The 21,469-nt window shown below is 47.7% G+C and overlaps 1 protein-coding gene across 1 annotated transcript in view; it reads left to right on the top strand.

Moving 5' to 3' along the window:
* Window positions 1-21,469, top strand: part of Fer1l5 (fer-1 like family member 5) — a 49,256-nt gene that overhangs the window by 12,199 nt on the left and 15,588 nt on the right. The window contains exons 11-24 of the mRNA XM_021165906.2: window positions 881-996; window positions 1,225-1,345; window positions 1,815-1,867; window positions 3,123-3,191; window positions 4,530-4,573; window positions 4,660-4,742; window positions 4,834-4,928; window positions 6,493-6,621; window positions 8,227-8,404; window positions 16,711-16,835; window positions 17,861-17,961; window positions 18,563-18,740; window positions 18,817-18,972; window positions 20,097-20,225. Coding sequence (XP_021021565.1) covers window positions 881-996; window positions 1,225-1,345; window positions 1,815-1,867; window positions 3,123-3,191; window positions 4,530-4,573; window positions 4,660-4,742; window positions 4,834-4,928; window positions 6,493-6,621; window positions 8,227-8,404; window positions 16,711-16,835; window positions 17,861-17,961; window positions 18,563-18,740; window positions 18,817-18,972; window positions 20,097-20,225 — 1,577 coding nt within the window. The remainder of the gene's footprint in view (window positions 1-880; window positions 997-1,224; window positions 1,346-1,814; window positions 1,868-3,122; window positions 3,192-4,529; window positions 4,574-4,659; window positions 4,743-4,833; window positions 4,929-6,492; window positions 6,622-8,226; window positions 8,405-16,710; window positions 16,836-17,860; window positions 17,962-18,562; window positions 18,741-18,816; window positions 18,973-20,096; window positions 20,226-21,469) is intronic.

Genomic DNA, 21,469 nt, shown 5'->3' on the forward strand with positions numbered 1-21,469 from the left:
CTGCCTGTCTTCCACAAGATCTTTTGACCTTTCAAGAGAACATGAGAGGAGTGGGATGTCTTGTTTAAGGCCGAGCCCTCTCTGTTTTGTTGTTGTTGTTTGTTTGTTTGTTTGTTTGTTTGAGACAAGATTTCATATATACCTAGGCTGGCCTCCCACTTGCTCTCATCTCTTTGTATTGAGAATGTTCAATATCCTCGCTATCATGTTGAAACACACAATTACTGTCACCCACCATTACTTTGCTGTAGAGATCCCATCCCTTCCTATCCCGCTGCATCCTGTGCCCACTAACATCCTTCTTCTGTTCTCCTGCATCCTATCCATCCTAGCTCTGGTACCCACTAGTCTATAAGAGATTGAGACCATAGTGGGGAATTTTTTTTTTTTTTTTTTTGGTTTTTCGAGACAGGGTTTCTCTTTATAGCTCTGGCTGTCCTGGAGCTCACTTTGTAGACCAGGCTGGCCTCGAACTCAGAAATCCGCCTGCCTCTGCCTCCCAAGTGCTGGGATTAAAGGCGTGCGCCACCATGCCCGGCTCTCATAGTGGGGAATTCTACTGTGATCCGGCCATCACATACATTCCAGGTTGACACTGGATCTGGGGGTGGAGAGATGTTTGCCTCTGTAGGTTTGGCATCAGGCCAGGGTGGAAAGAGGACTCTCCTTTCCCAGAGGTACTAGCAGCCTTGTGAGCGAACCATCCTTGTGTAGTAGTAGAGGGGACTTCTGTTCTTCTCTACCACTGGGTGAGAGCCAGTACATGTGAGACATCACTTGCCCTGTTTTCCCTGGAAACAAAGGCTATTTCAGGAGGGAGAGAGGTGGGGAGAGAGAGACAAACAGACTGGAGGGTCTCACATTGGCTCTGCCTCCCCAGGTCACACACTCCTGAGGAAATGGTTAGGCCTCTGTCAGCGAAATAAGACCACCAGCGGAGTCAGAGGCTACTTGAAAGTCACCATCTGTGCCCTCGGTGTAGGGGATCAGGCACTGGTGAGGCTGCCACCTTCTTCCCAACCCCCAGTCATATAGCTTATGTGGCTGCCTCCCTGGGGACCTCTGAACCTTCCAAGTGGCCATTGGCCTATACCACCTTTATTCGGTGTGCCATAAAGGGTTGTCCGCTCTCCCTGCATCACATGGAAAGTCAATAGTGGGTGAACTTGACTGAGCCCTCCCTGCCTCTGAGCCTGACCCTGTCCACTTCTCGGGCATCTGCAGGTAGATCAAAAGCTGCCCTATGAGCAAAACACCCAGGTCCAGATCTTCAAGTCAACAGAAGTTCCAGTCAGCCTGGCTTACTTACAGTTCTTCATCTACTGTGCAGAGGATCTCCATTTTGGTTAGAGCCCGTGGGAAGGGAGGGGAGGGGGAAACTCCATGGCTCTCTGGAACAGGGTTTCTCTTTGTAGTCTGGGTTGTCCTGAAACTTGCTTTGTAGACCAGGCTGGCTTCTAACTCAGAGATCTGCTTGCCTCTGCCTCCCAAGTGTTGGGAATAAAGTCATGTGCCACCACCGCCTGGCATATAGTTTCCAAGATACATTTTCAAGGCTCCAAGCCATTGAGTTGGTCTTGGTGTCTAGAAGCAGTCTTGGGCTTTCTAAGACATCCTGTATGCACACATGTACACACACACACACACACGACATGTACATACCCTGGAACCATTGTGTAAAATGGAAACCAAGCTAAAAGTGGGAGGCGGTGGCAGATTAAAAATTGTTCAGACCCCCCCCCCATTTCCTTTTCCTGACCCCTCCATAAAAAAAGATGTGTCTGTCTCAGAAGTCCTTTTATTTCCTGTTCTAGGCACCCACAAGTCAGCCACTCCTGTGTTGGAGGTGGAGCTGATTGGGGACAAGGTAGGTACAGAAAGGGTCTAAGATCTAGAGAAAGTGGCACCTAGGAAAAACAATGTATAGGAAGAAAGGCGGGGGGCTGGTGAGATGGCTCAGCGGGTAAGAGCATTGACTGCTCTTCCAAAGGTCCTGAGTTCAAATCCCAGCAACCACATGGTGGCTCACAACTACCTATAATGAGATCTGACACCCCCTACTGGTGCATCTGAAGTCAGCTACAGTGTTCTTATGTATAATAATAAATAAATAAATCTTAAAAAAAAAAAAAGAAAGAAAAGAAAAAGAAAGAGGGGAAAGAGCAGAACCCTAGTCAGAGGCCAGCCTGGTCTACATATAATGAGTTCCAGGTCAGCCAGGGCTACATAGTGATACCCCATCTCAATACAATACAATACAATACAAATAAAATGTATGCTAGACATATGATATATAGTATATGCCTATAACCCCAGCGCTTTGGAGGAAGAGACAGGAAGACCAGGAATTAGAGGCTAGCCTCGACTATATGAGACGTGCCTCAGTTTTAAAAGGGAGGGGGAGGAGGAGCTGCTACTGCCACAAGCCATGTTTTTTTGGCCATTTTTTTCTATTGGAACTGATCTAACAAAACCTTTGTATATGCCTCATGTAACAGAGTTGGCAGTGCTAGCTGGGAGGTGGGAAGACCACTGCCAGTGTCAAGCCAGAGCCTGGTCAATACTGAGTTCTAGGCCAGTCAGGGTTACTTAGCGAAACCCTGCCTCAAAGCAAAACAAAGTTAGGGCTGGTTTGGAAGTCAAGCGTACTGGCTGCTCTTCTAGAGGACTTAGGTTCATTACCAGCATCAGTGTGGTGGCTCACAACCATCTGTAACTCCAGTTCTAGAGGAGTACTAACACCCTTTCCTGACCTCCTCTGGCACCAGGCATCATGGGATGCACAGACACACATGTGGGTAAAACATCCATAAGTAGGGAAAAGAACACCCCCCACCCCCAACACATAAAACAAAAACAAAAAACTACACATTCCTAGCGTGTGCAAAACTGAGGGTTTTCAGCCCCCAACACTGCTTTAAAAAGGTATGGAGGCAAACGTTTTAAGATAATGAAGGGAATGGAGCTGGGGCTCTTGAGGAATTATTGTCTGAGGGTAACTTTAGGCCAAGGGTTAAGAATCGGCCCATCCATCTAGGCACTGCAGGAAGTGGACTGGACAAGGAGGTGGGAAGGGAGGGCCAGCTCCTGCTAACACTGACTAAGCCTCGGGATGTTCTCAGCTCAGGACAAAACCACAGAGCCCGTCCGACAACCCAATATGGAACCAGATCCTCACCTTCCAGATTCAGGTATGGCTACCCATCATGCCCTCCCTCCTGTCCTTTGCATTCAAAAGGGACAGTCTGGTGTCAGTGTTGGTGTGGATGGAAGTTAGGGTGAACTGAGCACAGCAAAAGAGGAAACCCATGCTATAGCAAGACACAAGGAAACCCAAGATAAAATACTCAGTCCAGTAGAGAACAGTAAAAGGCCATACGACCGAATTCTAAAGATTAGATGTGTACTTTCACCCACACGAAGAAATCACAGACAGACTGCAGAGATGGCTTAATGGTCAAGGACACCATAAGACCTACAGAGTCAACTAACCTAGTCCCACCGAGCTCCTAGAGACTGAACTACCAACCAAAGATCAGGTACAGACTACACCTAGGTCCCATACACACATGTAACAGATGTGCAGCTTGGTCTTCATGTGGGTCCCCCAACAACTGGGGATGGAGGCTGTCTCTGACTCAGACTCTGTTGCCTGCCTTTGGATCCCTTTCTCCTAGCTAGGCTACCTTGTCTGGCCTCTGTGGGAAAGGATGCACTTAGTCTGATGAGACTTGATGTGCCAGGGTGGGTTGTTACCTGGGGGAGTTGGGAGGGGGGAAAGAGAGGTGGAAGGGTGGGACTGGGAGGGGAGGAAGAAGGCAGACCACCATCGGGATGTAAAGTGAATAAATTAATGAATAAAAAGAGCACATGTTGCTCTTACCGAGCGAGGACCTGGGTTCAGATTCCAGGATCCCATGATATTGTACCTGTGTGGGGAAATGCATGTGCCAAGGGTACATGTGTGGAGGTCAAATTTCAGCTTGAAGGAGCTGTCTCTTCCAAGAGGTTGAGCTCAGGTCATTGGCCTTGCACACCAATCCCTTTTTACCCACTGAGCTGTCTCACCAGCCCCAGCCCTGAAATTTCAACAAACTGGGGTCCATATTAATATCAAGAATACAAGACAGGGTCTGGATAGATGGCTCAGTTGTCGAGAACTCTTGTCCCTATTGCAGAGGACCTAATTTCAGCTTCAAATATCTATGTGGAGGCTCACAACAGCCTGTAACTTCAGTTCTGGGGCATCTAATGCCTTCATCAGACATACACATGGTGTACTTATGCAGACACAGGCAAACACTCATCTACACAAAAAAACTCTTACAAACCAAATGAACACAACACGATGTTATACCATTCCAGGGCCTTGCCAGCAGCCCCTATACGTGGGAAGCTTGGGAGCCAAAAACAGTGATAAACTTGGCTTGTGTGTGATTGAGGCAGACCCTCCCAACTGCTTGCAAGGTCCTGAGGACCACGCCACACTAGTGTACCTTCACCCCAGTGCCACCCGTCTTCCCTTGCAGCTGCCCTGCCTCTCTAGCTACATCAAATTCAGAGTCATGGACTGGTGAGAAACGGGCTAGAGGCAGAGCCATGCTCTGGGGAGGAAGAGGCAGAGCCAGGCTGGGGCTCAGCCTGCAGTGTGTTTCCCAGCTCCAGATACAAATGTCAGGATGAGATTGGGTCTGCCAGCTTGTGCCTCAGCCAGATCTCGTCCACCGGTGAGGAGATCCAAGGCAAGCAAACCCTGGGACCCCTCCCTCCCTGGGACCCCTCCTTTCGCATCTCTTCCACCCAAGCCCCTGAGTTCACTCTATCTCCTTCCAGGGATGTACTCTGGCTTCCTGCCCTGCTTTGGCCCCAGCTTCCTGACTCTCCGTGGGGGTAAGAAGCCCCCTTTCAGGACCTCAGAGGAAGGCACTGTAAGTTTATCTTGTCAGCTTTCGGGATGTGGGGCAGTAGAGGTTAGGTTGACTGTGAGTGAAGCACCAGGGGATTAGAAATGTCCAGGGAGGACACTGCCTGGCCTCTGTCTTCCTCCTTCCAGAAGAGGGTGGGTATGGGTATATAAATAGCCATGAACACAAGAGTCCTAATCCGTGGTACCAGAAAAGGATAAAAGGGATGCTTTAGCTAGTTGTTAAGGAACACTGAAGATGAAAACTTTGGTGGGTTTCCCACAAGTAGGAAAAGCACACCAGGTTAAAAAAAAAATACAGGTTTGTTCAAGATTGCTGATTAGTGCTGGAAACCCAACTCAAATTGGCTTAAACAAGAGCATGCAAGAGGTCTGATTGGGGAAGATCAGAAGAGTCAGAAGCCAGCTGGACTACACAGCAGTGTCTTATCTTTAAAAGGGCGGGGTGGAGGGAGGCTGGCAATATGGCTCAACCAGTAAAGATGCTTCCTGCCACCACACCTGTGACCTGTGTCCGATATTGGAACCCATATGGTAGAAGGACAGAACCAACTCTGAGCAGCTGTCCTCTGACCCAACTCATGCCATGGCACACCTCACTCCCTCAACACATACATAAAATAAGATAAATAGAAGAAAGCGTGTAGGGCTGCTTAATAAGGCTGGCAGGGAGTTTGTGAGAAGAGCCCTGAGTTGTCACAAGCTTTGTCTTGTCTTCCATGTCACTCCCTGGCTCCTCAGCCTTTGTCTCCCACCAGTCAGCCCTTTGCAGGGAATTTGCCCATAAGGCCAGGTGATCCCCCTAGTTGGTCTTTTCTGGGCTTCTGTGATCTTCTTGGACCTGTCTGACAGGGGTCTCTGGACACTGTCTCTGAGTTTACAGGGTGCCTGATCACTAGGGATTTGGCTCCACATGAAACCCCTGGGAGACTCTTGGGGAATACGCCAGTAGACTGACTAAGCATTCTTTTTTTTTTTTTTTTAAGATTTATTTATTTATTTCATGTTTGTGAGTACACTGTTGCTGTCTTCAGATCAGACACACCAGAAGAGAGCATGAGATCCCATTACAGATGGTTGTGAGCCACCACGTTGTTGCTGGGAATTGAACTCAGGACCTCTGGAAGAGCAGTCAGTGCTCTTAACCGCTGAGCCATCTCTCCAGCCCCTGACTAAGCATTCTTATATTCCTAACAGATTGGTGACCAATGTCTCTTGTAGTGTCAGGAATGCCCCCCTCACACACACACAGTAGATATCTGGATTACTTTCAACACAGAGGCAGAACCATTGACTGGCCTGGTTGGAAACCCTCACTCTGCTGATTACCACCCCCTCCAAGCTCCGAACATTTGTATAGTTCAAGTTCCTCCAGGTTAGCCGGCAGAATGAAATCAAACAAGAGGGGCACTTTTCTGCGTTGAGGCATCCTGGAATTCGTTAGCAGGGCTGTGGGTGGAGCCATCCCCAAGCAGGCTGTCCCTGCATAGTCTTACCTTTGCTGTGTGGGCTCCAGGGTGATCTGTTCACTCTTTTTTTGATCATCCCTTTCTCTCTTGTTGCTCCAGTGCATCATGGATGCTGTCCAGCATGGTTTAGATTACCGTGGCCGAATCTTTGTGGAGATAGTCACCAAGATCAAATCTCAGCAAGACTCGGTAATGAAGGACCTGTCTCAGGAAGTGACCCAGGTGGAGGTAATCACAGGAGACAAGCAACATAGGAAAAGAAGGGTTTCTCTGCATCCCCCAGATATCTACTCTCTCTCTCTCTCTCTCTCTGTGTGTGTGTGTGTGTCGGGGGGGCATTTCTGACACTGCAAGAGACATTGGTCACCAATCTGCTGGGAATATAAGGATGCTTGGTCAGTCTACTGGAGTATTCCCCAAGCGTCTTCCAGGGATTTCATGTGGAACCAAATCCCTAGTGGTCAGGGACCCTGTAAACTCAGAGAAAGTGTCCAGAGACCCCTGTCAGACAGAAAACAAAAGTGAGGCTGACTCCTGCAAGCTTGTGCCCATTTTCAGTCTTGGGAGATGGTGTGGTCAACAGTGTCTGCCACCAAGATGGGCTTCCTTTATAAAGAAAGGAATATGGAAGGTGGCAGATCCTATCTCTAGTGTGAGCTTGTGAAACATACACATAGCTCAGCCTGGAACCTGCTAGCCACATAGGCAGTGATAAGCACATCACCACTGAATCTGTTGTCTTGGAAACAATGGACCTGGAAGAGTAGATGGACTGGACAGAACCAAGAGCCAAAGATGGACCCTAATATGGCACCACAGCCAGGAGGGGAGGGGAGGAAAAGAAAGCAGAGATTGTGTGTGTGTGTGTGTGTGTGTGTGTGTGTATGTGTGTGTATGTGTGTGAGTTTAAGAGAGACAGAAACAGAGAGAGGAGGAGGAGACAGAGGAGAGCAGAGACAGGGAGACCCAGACACACACAGACAGACAGACATCCAGAGAGAGAGAGAGAGAGAGAGAGAGAGAGAGAGAGAGAGAGAGAGAGCTGGTGGCTGTGGTAGCTCATGTCTGTAATCCTGACACTCAGAAGGCTGAAGCAAGAGGACCGTCATAAACTCAATGCCAACCTGGACTACACAATGAAATTGTCTTTAAAAAGCAAAAGAAAGAAAGAGAGAAAGAAAGAAAGAAAGAAAGAAAGAGAGAGAGAAAGAGAGAGAGAGAAAGAAAGAGAGAGAGAAAGAAGAAAAAAGAAAGGGGAGGGAGAGAAGAGAGGAAGGGAGAGAATGGGAGAAGGGGAAAGGAGGAGAGGCAGGGGAGGGAGGAGACAGGGCAATGCTAGCAATAGAAATGAGCAGCTATTGTGGGTAGTGGATGGCATGGCAGAAACAGATATAATTAGGGACAGTTATGAGGCAGTAGTGGAAAGGGGCAGTCTTTTTGGATAAGGAAGGGTGACTGTGACTTGACCGTCACCAAGAACAGGGCTCCTGTGTGTGTGTCTGTATGTTTGTGTGTGTGTTTGTGTGTGTGTGTGTGGGGGGACTCTACTTCTCTCAACTCAGAGCCAAACCTAACCATAAAGGAGACCCTCCCGCACAGCTTCAGAAAGGAAGGGGACCAACCAGCTGGGTGGAGTGGAGCAGGTGAAGGAGATCCTGGGAGCAGCTGCCCTTTATCAACCAGTGCACAATTTCAGTAATGGTCTATTTCATCACAAAGTGAAGTACAGAACACTTTAGGAAAAAACCAGGGTACTCTGTCCCCTGCCTATCAGTATAGCTTTACTCAACCTGTATGTACTGAAGATGCCCGTGTTTGTGGTTATTGTTTTAGATGCAGTATTATCGCCAAAAGTATGGGCTGTGCGTCATCTTTCTCTCCTGTACCATGATGCCCAAATTTAAGGACCTGATTCAATTCGAGGTCAGCATGGGCCACTATGGAAACAAGATGGATCCAAACTACAAGCCTCTTGTGTCCACCACACAGTACAGCCCGGTGATATACGATGGTAACTGTCAGATTCAAGCAGAAACTGAGACAGCCCACGTGTGTGTGAGACTCTCCCAAGGGAATTGGCTCATAGAACATTCTTGAATATTCTCAGTTGTTTTTAAGTAGGGTCTCATTATGCAGTCCAGGCTGGCCTTGATCTCATGGTCTCCCTGCCTCAGGCTGCAAAGTGCTAGATTAACAGGCATGAATACCACACATCTGGTCACTTGGTGACAATATTCAGGGTGGTGAAGTCACCTGCCAAACCGTTCATAGCTAGGGGGTGGTGACCTCAAGAACAGAAAGCCACCAGCCATCCGATTATCTGCTGGTCTCTCTCCTCTTCACCCACTGCTCTGCTTAGCTTATTTCTGCGTGTGGTGTCCATGCCCATGTATGAGCTTGTGTGTGCTTTCGCAGAGGCCAAAGGAGGATGTTGAATGTCCTGTTCTGTCACTCCATCTCACTCTGTCTCTTATGGGACCTGGGGTGAGGCTGGTGGCCAGCCATCCTCCTGTCTGCACCATGGGCACTAAAGCCCCACACGGCCACAACCTGCTTTTCACACAGGTGATGGTATTAGAACTCGGGTCTTCATAGGTGTGCAGCAAGCTCTTATCCAGGGAGCCATCTTTCCAGGCCCCAATCCATGTATTGAGCCATTCAACTTTCAGCTGTCCACTCTCCCAGACACCCCATCCATCCATCCATCCATCCACCCATCCATCCATCCATCCATCCATCAATCCATCCATCCATCCTCCCACCCACCCATCCCCTCATCCATTGTGAACTAATCAGAAACCTTATCTGTTCACTATAGTCCCTGGGCCAACAGCGTCAGCATGTTAAAAAGGCAGATTTAACCCCCCCTCCAGACCTATAAATAGCAAAAGAATCTACGAATAGAGCCTAGCACACTGTTGCCCCCCCCAAGTGATGTGGGTTCATGTTAGCATTCGAAAGCTCCTGACTAGTCTCCCTTCCCCTTTGCCAGCTTCACCATCTCAGCACACGTCAGGATGCTTTCTGTGGGCCCCACTTCCCTACCTACACGGTTAAATAAAAGCTCTGTTGAGATATCACTCCCATAACATATAATTTGCCCTTTCAAAGCATACAATCGCATGGATTTTAGGATTTTCACAGTTATGCAACCATCACCACAGCCCGTTTTAGACTGCTTTCCTCTCTCCCCAAAGAAACCCTAGGCCCATTAGCCCTCCTCCTAGCTCTCTCACCTCCATGGCTGTAGACCGACACTAACCTACTTTAAGTCTCCATACATTTTCCTAGTCTGACATATGGTCCTTTCTGACCAGCTGGCTTCTTCCATTTAACAAAGTAAGCTCTGCTGGGGTTTTTTTTGTTTTGGTTTGGTTTTTTTGCTTTTTTTGTTTGTTTGTTTGGTTGGTTTGGTTTTGGTTTTTTGAGACAGGGTTTCTCTGTGTAGCCCTGGCTGTCCTAGAACTCACTCTGTAGACCAGGCTGGCCTCGAACTCAGAAATCTGCCTGCTTCTGCTTCTCAAGTGCTGGGATTAAAGATGTGCGCCACCACTGCCTGGCAAGTTCTGCTGTTTTTATAGTGGGAAATCTGTATGCAAAAAGTATCCAAATATGTGTGTGTGTGGCTTATGGAAGAGTAAAGTGACATCTTACAAATTTATCATCTGGTTAATACGTAGATGGCAGCCAAAGCCTTAAAAGGTCAAGAAATAACTACAAACCCTTCTCTTAGGCTCATCAACCTTTGGCTTTCATTTTTGCTTTGATCCTCTATATGTGGAACCCAGGAGCAGCATGCTCTTCTGCTGTTGCATGTGACATATGTGACAGGACTCCATCCATACACGTATACCTGCCTTGTGCCTAATGCCCAGCATGGCTTGACCCTGGGTAGCTACATTTTATTTCCATTCCCGAATGCATCCCACTGTGTGATCAGACCACAAATTATATAGTGTATATAGATAAGCTGGTTGGTATAATAACTTCGTTGTAAGCATTCTCATACATGTCTCCTGGTCACAAGGATGGGGGTTCCTCTAAATTATATACCTAGGGGTGGGGTGGGAGGGAGTCTCAGAGCAGAAGCGATTATACCAAATTACACTCCCAACAGCATGGGATGAGAATTCGTTTTGCTCTCTGTTCTCACCAGTACTTGATGCTGCCAGGGATTTGATTTTGCCATGCTATTGGATGTGAAAAACAATTTCACATGAGTGTAACGAGCTCTTTCTCATCATAAACGAAGGTTGGGCATCTGTGTTTATACATCATCTTACCTTATCCCCCTCCATCTTCTCTTCCAGTATATAATCACTTGGCTGTATCTTTCTTCTTGGTTTATACATTAAATCTTTTGTCAGATCTGTGTATCGTGTGCTTATCACTCACTTTAAAATATAGATTAGCCACTCCCTCTCTGTTTTGTTGTTTGAGACAGACAGGTCTCTAGTAGCCCAGGCTGGCCCCAAACTCACGATGTAACTGAGAATGGCCTTGAATTTCTGATCTTCCTTACTCTACTTTCTAACTGCTAGATTCACATCCATATGCCATAAGACATGCTTTATGTGGCACTGATGGCCAAACCTAGGGCTTCTTGAATGGTAGGTGGAGTTGGTTCACTCCTAGACGCTACACCCCAGCCCCACCTGTCTTCCTTTAGTGAAGGGGGGATGACCTTGAACTCAAGATCCTCCTGCCTAAGCCAAGTGCCAGGATGGCACACTGCAAGGGAGAAGGAAGGGCAGTGTGCCACAGTCTGCACGCATGTGTGTGGCGAGCAGAGGACAGCTTTGGGGAATTGGTTCTCCCCTTCACAATCCAGGATCTGAACTCAATCACCCAATCATTAGGCTTAGTGCAAAGCGTCCTTACCACCGGTCCTGACTGAGGTTTTATGTGTTGTGTGAGGGAGGGGTTGAAATTCCTTGTTTCTATATAGACAGCCAACTCAACACTATTTGCTAAGAAACATTTGATTTCTGCATTGAATTACTTTGGCACCTTACCTATAAAGATCAATTAGCCATGTACTGTAGTCTCTTTCTAAAATGTCTATCTCCTCCCCCTTTTAAGGTTTTTGGAGGGTGTTTTGTTTTGTTTTGTTTTGTTTAATGTGACTGTGTCTATGGGTTCAAGTGACTATGAATTCAGAAGGCAGCATCAGGTCCCCTGTAGTTGGAGCTTCTGGCTGTTGAGAGCCATCTGACATGGGGACATGGAATGGAGCCAGGAAGAGCAGGGCCATTCCCTCAGCCCCCATTGTCTGTCTGTTTGTATGTTTTGGGTTTTTGTTAGTTTTGGAGACAGGCTTTCTCTGTGTAGTCCTGGCTGGCCTCGAACCTCACAAAGATCTACCTGCCTCCGCCTCACAAGTGCTGAGATTAAAGGCGTGCTCCACCACCTCCCAGCCCCCCTCTTTATCTTTTGAAGTACCAATTTTTCAAAGTTAGGTCAAATACAAATTTTCCCCCATGGTGTCATATCTCAAGAACTTGGCCTTACCTTAGGATATGAAATTTTTTCTCGTATTTTTTTCCTTCAAAAATGTTATGGGACGGGTTGTGTATTTAGTTCACCTACTGTTTGTTCCCCTAACTGACTGACTTTATGTTCTAAGATAAAGAACTCCTCTGTGCTTTACCTTCTACTGGGGCTCTCATAGATGGGGTTCCCAGTTCCTCCTTGGTTGTCTTCTAGTTATCATTTTCTCCCTGGCCCCCTTTACCCCATTAATTTACTCTTTTCTTTTAAAGATTTATTTATTTATTTATTTCATGTATGTGAATACACTGTTGCTGTCCTCGGACACACCAGAAGAGGGCATCAGGTCCCATTACAGATGGTTGTGAGCCACCATGTGGGAATTGAACTCAGGACCTCTGGAAGAGCAGTCAGTGCTCTTAACTGCTGAGCCATCTCTCCAGCCCCCTAATTTACTTATGTGTTTATTCACTTTCCATCCCGATCACAGCCGCCCCCCCCCCCCTCACTTTTTGACTCTGTCTTTTCATTTCATTTTGGTCACTTGAGAAGTTCTTATGCCTCAGTGAATTGTCTACAAGGTTTAAATGTCACTTTGGGGCTTCCCAGAGTTGTCTTTCTCTGTTGTTTTTGGTTTCTCTTGGCTGTCTGCTGAGCTCGCATTTCATCCTTGTTTCCTCAGGGAGTGGATTTCTGAGGTCAATCTTCAGCCTCCTCTCAGCAGGCCTCGCTTCCCGCTGTGGCCCCTGCTTTCTGCTGTCTTTGCTCCTCAGTGCTTCCGTGGAAGCAGGGTTACTTTTGGCAGTCCTTATGTATATTTTGAGTCTATAGGTTATCCCTGTCTCTCTGCTTGCTGGAAAAGGACTTATTTTCTGCCTTGTTGCATTTGGAAGTTCTCCAAGAATGGAAGAAGAAAGTCGCTATCTTGGATCCTGGGCTCCTACTCAGAACCTAAGTCGTGGACCTCTTTATTGATTATGAAGCCCAGAGTCGAAAACGGGTGTCTCGAAGCCATCCCTGACATTTTAAAGGGGCTTCTTTTTGGGAATCATTCTTTCTAGTTTTCTCTTCTGTTTCCTTCTGGAAGTAATCTGCTCTTTTATAGCCCACTCTACATCCCTCCACCACCCCCCCACTCCTCCTATTTTTAAGTCTCCTGTCCATATCTTTCATATTGGGCTCTCTCCAGGCTACATCTGGAAACTTCTAGATCTTTCCTACTGGCCCGCCAGTGCCTCCTTTCTCCTACTTGTTCTTCTCAGCATCACATTCTACCGCCGCATGTGAGGCACCACCCTCACTGCGCCACGCACACTACACATCACACATGCTGGCTTTGCCCTTTTTGTCCTCACTGTTTTTCTCTGTGCACATGATACTAATGGCAAAGTATATTTTTACAATTTATAACGACTCACAGTCAACACAGGATCAACACCAGCCATAGCCCCTGGGACGGAAGGACAGCGGGTGGCTTCCTCCGCCATCCTGCTCAGCAGGGCTGCACGATTTTTAAATTTTTTTAAGTAAAGATTTGATTCAAGAATAACATACTCATGGAAAAAAACCACACAAACCAAAGCACACAGCTCAGTGACTAATCCTGGGGCAAACACACCAAACAATAGCACTCAGATGGCAAAGTGGGACACGGACATCCCAGGAGCCCGTGCCTCTTACTGCTACCCACCGAGGGCCACTGCACTCCTAAGTTCCATCTCATCCTTCTATATTAAAGAACATGTGCCACCGTCACCCATATTCTTTTTGAAAAGCTCGGCCTTCTTCATCAGTTTGTGAAATGTAGCCACAGAACAACATACACTTGGATATGACTGTAGCTTTCTTACTTGCACTTCTATGTACTTAGTATGCCATTGTGTGAATATAGTCAGCCATGTGTAAGCATGGACAGCCAGATTTAACTAATCAGGCATCAAAAATACTAAAACGAACCAGGTATGGTAGTGCAGGTCTTTGGTCCCAGCACTCCAGAGGCAGAAAATTCAGGTGAATTGTTTGCGTCCAGCCTAGTCTACATAGAGAGTTTGGGGACAGCCAGGGCTACATAGAGAGATCCTGTAGATTGAAGATAGATAGATAGATAGATAGATAGATAGATAGATAGATAGAACCAGCAATGTATACATGAGAAGTATTACAATGTATGCATACGATGTGTAAATATAATGTATACATAAGAAGTATTACCTGAGACAAAGAAATTGAAAAGTACCAAAACAAGAACTGGAGAGATGGTTCGGCATTTGGGAGGGCTTGCTGTGCAAGCCTCAGGATTGGAATTCATATTATAGTTCTCCTGTAAGAAGCCTGTAACCAGGTTGGAGTGGAGACAGAAGGATCGTTGGGCCATGTTGGTTGCCACCTAGCCAAGTAATCTGAGCTCCAGGGGTCTGAAGAGATGGCTCAGAAGTTAAGAGCATTGGATGTTCTGTCTTCCCGAGGACCTTGGGTTAGGTTCCCAGCACCCACATGGTGGCTCCCAACCATCTATAACTTCAATTTCAGGGGATTAGATGCTCTCTTCTGGCCCCTGCATGAATCAGACACAAATGTGATACAGAGACAAACACAATAAAATAATTAACAAGACCAAGCTCCAGGCTTTAGGAGAGCCCTTGCCTCAAAAGAACAGGCAGAAAGTAAAAGAAGGCATTCGACAGTCACGTTTGACACAATCCTCTGATCTCCCCATACTGTGTAACAAGCATCGTTCTCAGACTTACTCTACACAGACCACACTTGCACATAACACACACACACACACACACACCTGCATCGATGCTGAACATGTTCTTCTTGTCACTGTCCTCTAAAGAAGGCCCCATAGCAGAGTAGTAGCTATTTGCATAGACTCTGCCTCACTTGAGCTAATAATAAACCCTCTGTAGATTATCCGAATAGAGGGGACATGACGGTAGATCCTATGCAAATGCCATGTGTTTTATATAAGGGACTTGATCGTCTGGGTTTTGGTAACACAGGGTATCTAAACCAGTTCCTCAGCGGTCCTAAGGGATGGCTGATGGCCATAACTTGTTTATCTCTTCTATTGTGGATGGCACTTCAGCCTTTTCCAACCTCAGCCCATTCCAATTACAGCTGCTATGCAAGCCTTCTCTGCACAACCCCTAGCCAGGCTGTATTCGCTTCCCTGTAGGGTATTTACAGCAGAACTGGAATTGCTGGGTTAGGGAACGTGAGTGTTGTTTTTAAACTGCTAATTTTCTCTCCATGTTGTGGGAATTCTTTGAGGTCTGGCTCAAATTTCATTCTCCAGGGAAATCTGCCTATTCCTTACTCCAGGGACCTGGCCACTGCCAAGAAGCCAGTTCTAACCTGCTCCTTGGGCATCCTTCAGACTTCAGCAATAGCATGTCTCAGGATGCTAAGTTATGTGTCCCCTCCACCTAGAGCCATAGTAGAGACGAGCAAGTGTTCTCACTGTCCACTTGTGGGTGATGGGCCATCTCTTATTCATCCTGACCCTGAGAGCGGAGGTCTTGGGGGTATCCACATTTCATTCTAGGTATGACATTACCTTGCCTAAGAAACTGGGTGGCTTAAAAGGGCGACTCTGGAGTGGGGAGATGGCTCGGTGGGCAGAAGTGATCGTTGTGAAAGCCTGATGATCTGAGATCAAATCCCAGCCCCTATATGGTGGAAGGAGAGAGCTGACCCCTGAGAGTGGTCCTCCAACCTTCGCCTTCACACATGTGAAGGCCTGCACTCATATACACAAACCATGCAAACACAAGAAACCAAACCAAGAATGTTATTTTAAAAAGTTTAAACTAAGACAATAGGAGGCTATGGTGGCGCACACTTTTAATCCTAGCAGTCAGGAAGCAGAGGCAGACAACAGTTCTCTGTGTTTGAGGACAGCCTAGTCTACAGAGTGAGTTCCAGGACAGCCAGGTTTTCACAGAGAAACCCTGTCTCAAAAACAAAACAATAATAACAAGGAGATAATAGGAAGGTGGAAGCTGGAGGTGAGGGAGTCAGAGTTGGTTCTCTGAGAGACTGCTAAGGGCAGTCCTTGGTGTTCTTCATCTGGCAGATGAGTCATTCTATTCTCCTGTAGCAATCCTTTGATTTCTCCTGATAATCCAGGGTCTCCACAGGGACACTATCTTTCTGTCTGCCTCCCAGCCACATTGGTTTAAGGACCCATCCTGCCCCTCAATGAATGACCTCATGTCAACCAATTATATCATCTGTGATCCCATTTCCACTTTAGATGGTATATTGAGGCAGCAGGGTTAGAACCTCAATGTATTGTTCAGGATAAACAGGACATAGGGTGTCCTGTTAAACTGTCCACACTGGGTAGGGCCCAGCTTCCTGTCATATTTCCATGTCCGGAAGTTACAAAAGAAGCTCAACTTCTTTTTCAAGGTTTGAGTATTGGCCTACCAGGTTTTCTGCTTAGACATTTTGAGCACTTGTAATTTTTGTTTCTTTGAGGCCAACACAGCAGGGAATTGCAGAAAAAGCATATTGCAGGGGAGATGGCTCTCTTGGCTTCTTCCCAGCACAAACATCAGCACCAACCTGATTTTCTACCTGTAAACCCGGGGCTTTGAAAAGCCACATGATACTCTGAACACAGTGTATACCCAGGGGAACCAGCCATGTATAACTGCCCACTCCGGGCTTGGGCTTGAAGGCCCACTTGACATGATTAGCAGATCCTTGAGAACCAAGATCACACCAGAACAGTCCTTTAGGAGGAGACAGTGATTAGGAGCCTCTATTGGTTCCTCAGATATCCCACCCCCTCCATCCTGTGTCTCTATGACTTAGGCACTACCTACCATTATGTGCCCTGGTACAACACGAAGCCTGTGGTGGCTGTGACCTCCAACTGGGAGGATGTTGGCTTCCGAATGAACTGCCTCAACCTCCTCCACATCACCCGGGATCGCCTGGTAAGAGTGCAGGAGGGAGCTGGGGTAGATGGGAGGCCAAGGAATGTATATGACAGTACTAGGAAGCCAGTCACGCCCCTCACTTGTATACAGCATTGGGATCCCACATCATTGAGAAATGTGCCAGATACAGCATTGGGCACCGAAGACAAGACAATGAATAAACAAATTTTGTCCTCACTGGCTGCAAAAATCAGAGATACAGTTACTATTCAGTGCAACTAGGGTTGCCATGGAAATGCAGAGATGCAGTTACTGTGCAGTGCAATTAAGGTTGCCATGGAAATACAGGAACCAAGAGATTTAGGATCAGAGAGATGGGGATTGAGAGGGTAAAGAGAACAATTAGGAGGTGACAGGGCAGTAGGGTTTTGAAAAATTCATAGGCAGTTTTGAGGATGGAAGCACAAAGCTAATAATATGTATGAAATCACAGTGATGTGTCAGTTTTGAAGTCATGAGAGGAACTAGGGCCATAGAAGTACCATGAAAATCAGAGAGGCTAGGTAGGGTCACCTTGTTTATGGAGCTTTGCCTGGAAATATGTTGTGTGAGACACTTAAACAAAATAATAGTATGACAATTTCTCCCATCAGAGCATAAGTGGCTAGACATGATGGGTCAAACAGCCTCTTAATATTGTCCCACACATTACAACCCCTACACCAGGGAAAGAAGGATTTTAGTATTACAGCTACAATCATTGGGACCATCATTGCAGGCATTGCCAGGACGACAATGACTGCTGCCACCTTAACCCAGACAGCCACTTCGGTGGAGACTGTCAACACGACGGTTCTTGTCAAAGAGCATATTTTCCTGCTTACAGATGGGCATCTGCACGTCTCCTACCACCCATTTCCTCTGTTGGGTACAAGAAGTAGGGAAGAAAGGGTGTCGTACATTTGCTAGGGTGCACCACAGTCTGGAATTGACATCACCAGGTTACAGGCCTGTCAGTTCTTCAGCCTATCCCAGAGAGCTCCAGGCTAAGGCCAGTTCTCTCCCTTTCTCTCAATGGGCAGAAAACCAACCTGGACATCCTGAGATCCATACGGAATCCCGGGGATCCTGCTCTACTTCAACAGTGGGAGAAACTGCTGAAGGAGCTGCAGGAGGACTGCCAGTAAGAACTGAGTACCCTGGCTGGGGCCGGCTTAGGCTGAGCTGGGTGAGCCTCAAATTAGAAACTGGAGGCTCTGCGTAGCACCCAATGGACTCTTACCCCACAGGAATACTCCTCAGATCTCCCCCAGCTAGAACCCACACACAGCTACCTTCCCTGCCCATGTAGAATATCCCTGAACTCCAGTTCAGAACGTGGCTCCATGGCCACGTTCCATGTCCGTAGCACACAGGCAGATCTCCACTGCCTAGAACAACTCACACCATTATCACACCTCATCTCTTGCCATTGTTCATCATATCTAGCATGCTGTTTCAAGCTCACTGGGAAGCCTCTCTGTGCCAGGCCTCCACACCCCCAATGGTTTGGTTAGCCTCTTCCTTGGAAAACATCTACCCACAACCTAGCACACTACAGGGCTTCAAGAGGGGAACGGGACGGAGTGAGAGCCTAAGTCAGGCCCATGGAGAAAGCTAAGCATCTCTCCCCCCCAGGTCAGGACAGCCACGGGTCTGGTAGAAGCTACAGACTAGAAAGGGAATATTGGCCTGCAGCAGGACCACAGTACACATATCTTCCTCCTAACCTGTCCTTGCTACAGGCGCACTCTGCCTTGTATGACTGATCAGCCCAGAGCTAACAGCTTGGACAGGAATAAATGGCAGCTTCGCAGCCAGCTTCTGCAGCAACTAGCGCAAATGGCCAAGGAAGCCAAGCCGGTGAACATGGTGGGCACGGGCAAGGAGTGGTTGCACCGTCTCAATGCTGTGATCCCTGAGGTAGGCACTGGCTGCACTGGCTGGACAGGGAGGCCCAGACTGGCCCCCAGGTCCTGATGCTCTCCCATCTTGGCAGCCCCAGGAGAGCCTCCCAGATGTGCTGATCTGGTTGATGTCCAGGCAGCAGCGAGTGGCCTATGCTCGGGTTCCTGCCCACACTGTCCTGTTCTCCCCAGCAGGACCCCTGAGCTCTGGCAAGTTCTGTGGGAAGATTCAGAACCTCCTCTTACAGGTGGGGGAAAGGGGTGTCTTCCAGGGAAGATGTGGTTACCAAATACCCCAGACAGAACCCCTGGGATTCCAAGAAAGCCATGTGGGGACCCCATGCCCACCCAGAGCCCCTGAGGATATGGTCCACATGTTCTTTCCCTGCTTCTGTATTAACTAGAACTGAGCTCATACAGTCCCCAGAGGTAGGGAGGGGGCTACACTTTTCTGCATGTGAGCTACTGCCTAGCCCACATCTGTGGTAAGTGCTCCTCAAATCCCCCACCCCCTTCACCACTCCCATGCCTACACTTGGTCTAATACTTTGTCATCTCTCCTGCAAACCACAACTGGGTGACTTCCAGAACATTCTATGAGTGTAAGATTTGATACCAGCTCCTCAGATCAGAAGCAAGCTATAACACAAGCCTGATGGATCCTCCTTCTCTCTTGGAGAGAACAAGGGTCCTCATAGCCCCTTCATGGCTCCTATTGTTTCTCAGGGAAAATCCAGCATGCCTGGCCTGCCCTAGACACCTGTATCAATCCTCAACAAACAAGCCACCCTGGGCCTCCCAGATCCCAAATATGCCTGCTCTCTGTTCTTCCTACCATCATGCAAAGCCCCTGTCTTTGTCCAGGGCCTGACTGAATCCTGGCCTCAGCGTGTTCCTAAGGCCCATGGGCTTGGTGACACCCTCACTGGGGTATGAGGCCTGGGGTACTTAGCAAAGTGCTGGAGCATGGTGATGAAGCTGTAGGCAGTAGATGGTAGCTAGTGTCACCAAAGCTACCATCGTCACCTTCCTCGGGCTTCCAGGCAGCCTCGCTCACCTTGGGCAGCCCTCCTTTTTCTCTTTGCCTGACGTCTCCCTCTATGACCACCAGGGCAGAACTCAGTCACCTTTCAGTGCTGGCAATCAGCACAGAGCTTTGTCCTATTGCACTCCTGACTCCAGCACAGTTTGATGTGAGGGCCCCTGCTCCCAGGACTTGGTCAGAAGGGTGGATGTGGCCCATTCCGGCAAAGCATCTCGTAGCCCTTCCCTCAGCCTCTCCCTCACCCACACCCCTGTCTCCCCCCGTGGGACCGGGGAGTGACACTACCTCCTATGGCACCCCCATGGGACTGATCTGCCTCTGGCTCAGTACCCAGAAGGTGAAGGACAGGACACATTCCCAGCCTCCCTCCGGGTCTGTATGTGGCTTGGCAATGTCAAATACAGCAAGAATCTGAAGCTGCTCCAGCAGGGCTCCATGGTGGTGTATGCAGAGACGGTGAGTGGACAGATATCGGAGTAATGGGGGGAGACGCGGGGGGGAGAAGGAGCCAAATCAGAGCCAAGGCAGGGAAGAGCAGGCCTCACAGTGGGACATGCAGTTCAGGAAGGGAGGGTAGAGAGACAATATATCAGACCCAAATGTGACAAAGGGTGTTCTGTGTACACACACACACACACACACATGCATATACACACCCATGCACACGCATGCACACAGGGAGGAGAGATGGCCATGAGCCTTGTAAGCTGTTCATGTATTTCCAAAAAGCAACAGATAGCCTGCATTCTTGCTAGTCTCCCATAGGTAGTCACAGCTGACCAGATTTCAGGACAACAGTAGTTGTGTCATGTCTGAAAGACAGGATTCCACAACACAGGCCTTTTGAGTTATGGAATTATAAGACGTTGTTGTTGTTGTTGTTGTTTTGTTTGTTTTTGTTTTTTGGGTTTACTTTTTTATAGTTGGTTGGCATCTGTATTCTCAGCACTTGGGAGGTTTAGGCAGGAGTTCATGATTGGCCTGGGCTACATGAGAAGTACCAGGCCAACTAGAGCTATTTCACACACAAAAAATGCATTTAAAACATTGTTTTGTTTTTAAGTTGCATGCGTTGATAATATATCATAGCACAGTCAGCTCCCTATGTCAACAGTGTCTATATTACTGAACCAGCTGTGGCTTAAAAATGCAGTTAAGTCTGTGATGGCCGCATCTATACTGTCTCAGAGTTTTACTGCTGTGAACAGATACCATGACCTAGGCAGCTCTTATAAGGACGTTCAATTGGGGCTGGCTTACAGATTCAGAGGTTCAGTCCATTATCATCAAGGCGGGAGCATGGCAGCATCCAGGCAAGCATGGTATAGGCAGAGCTGAGAGTTCTACATCTTCATTTGAAGCTCTCTTGGAGAAGACTGGCTTCCAGACATCTAGGATGTGGGTCTCAAAGCCCACACCCACAGTGACACACTTACTCCAACAAGGCTACACGTACTCTAACAAGGGCATACCTCCAAATAGTGCCAGTTGCTGGGCCAAGCATATTCAAACCACCACATATACCAAACATGAATATACCTATTTCCTTGTCATTGTGACCTTAACAATACACTAGAACAACTGCTGACATAGTGCTGACATTGGATTAGGTCTTATACCACATACAAGTGACTTAAAGTGTATGTTATACACAGATGCTAGGCCATTTTAAAACGTAAGGGACTATAGCATAGGTTGTG

Source organism: Mus caroli, chromosome 1 (genome assembly GCF_900094665.2).
Source record: "Mus caroli chromosome 1, CAROLI_EIJ_v1.1, whole genome shotgun sequence".
In the NCBI taxonomy this organism is placed as follows: domain Eukaryota; kingdom Metazoa; phylum Chordata; class Mammalia; order Rodentia; family Muridae; genus Mus; species Mus caroli.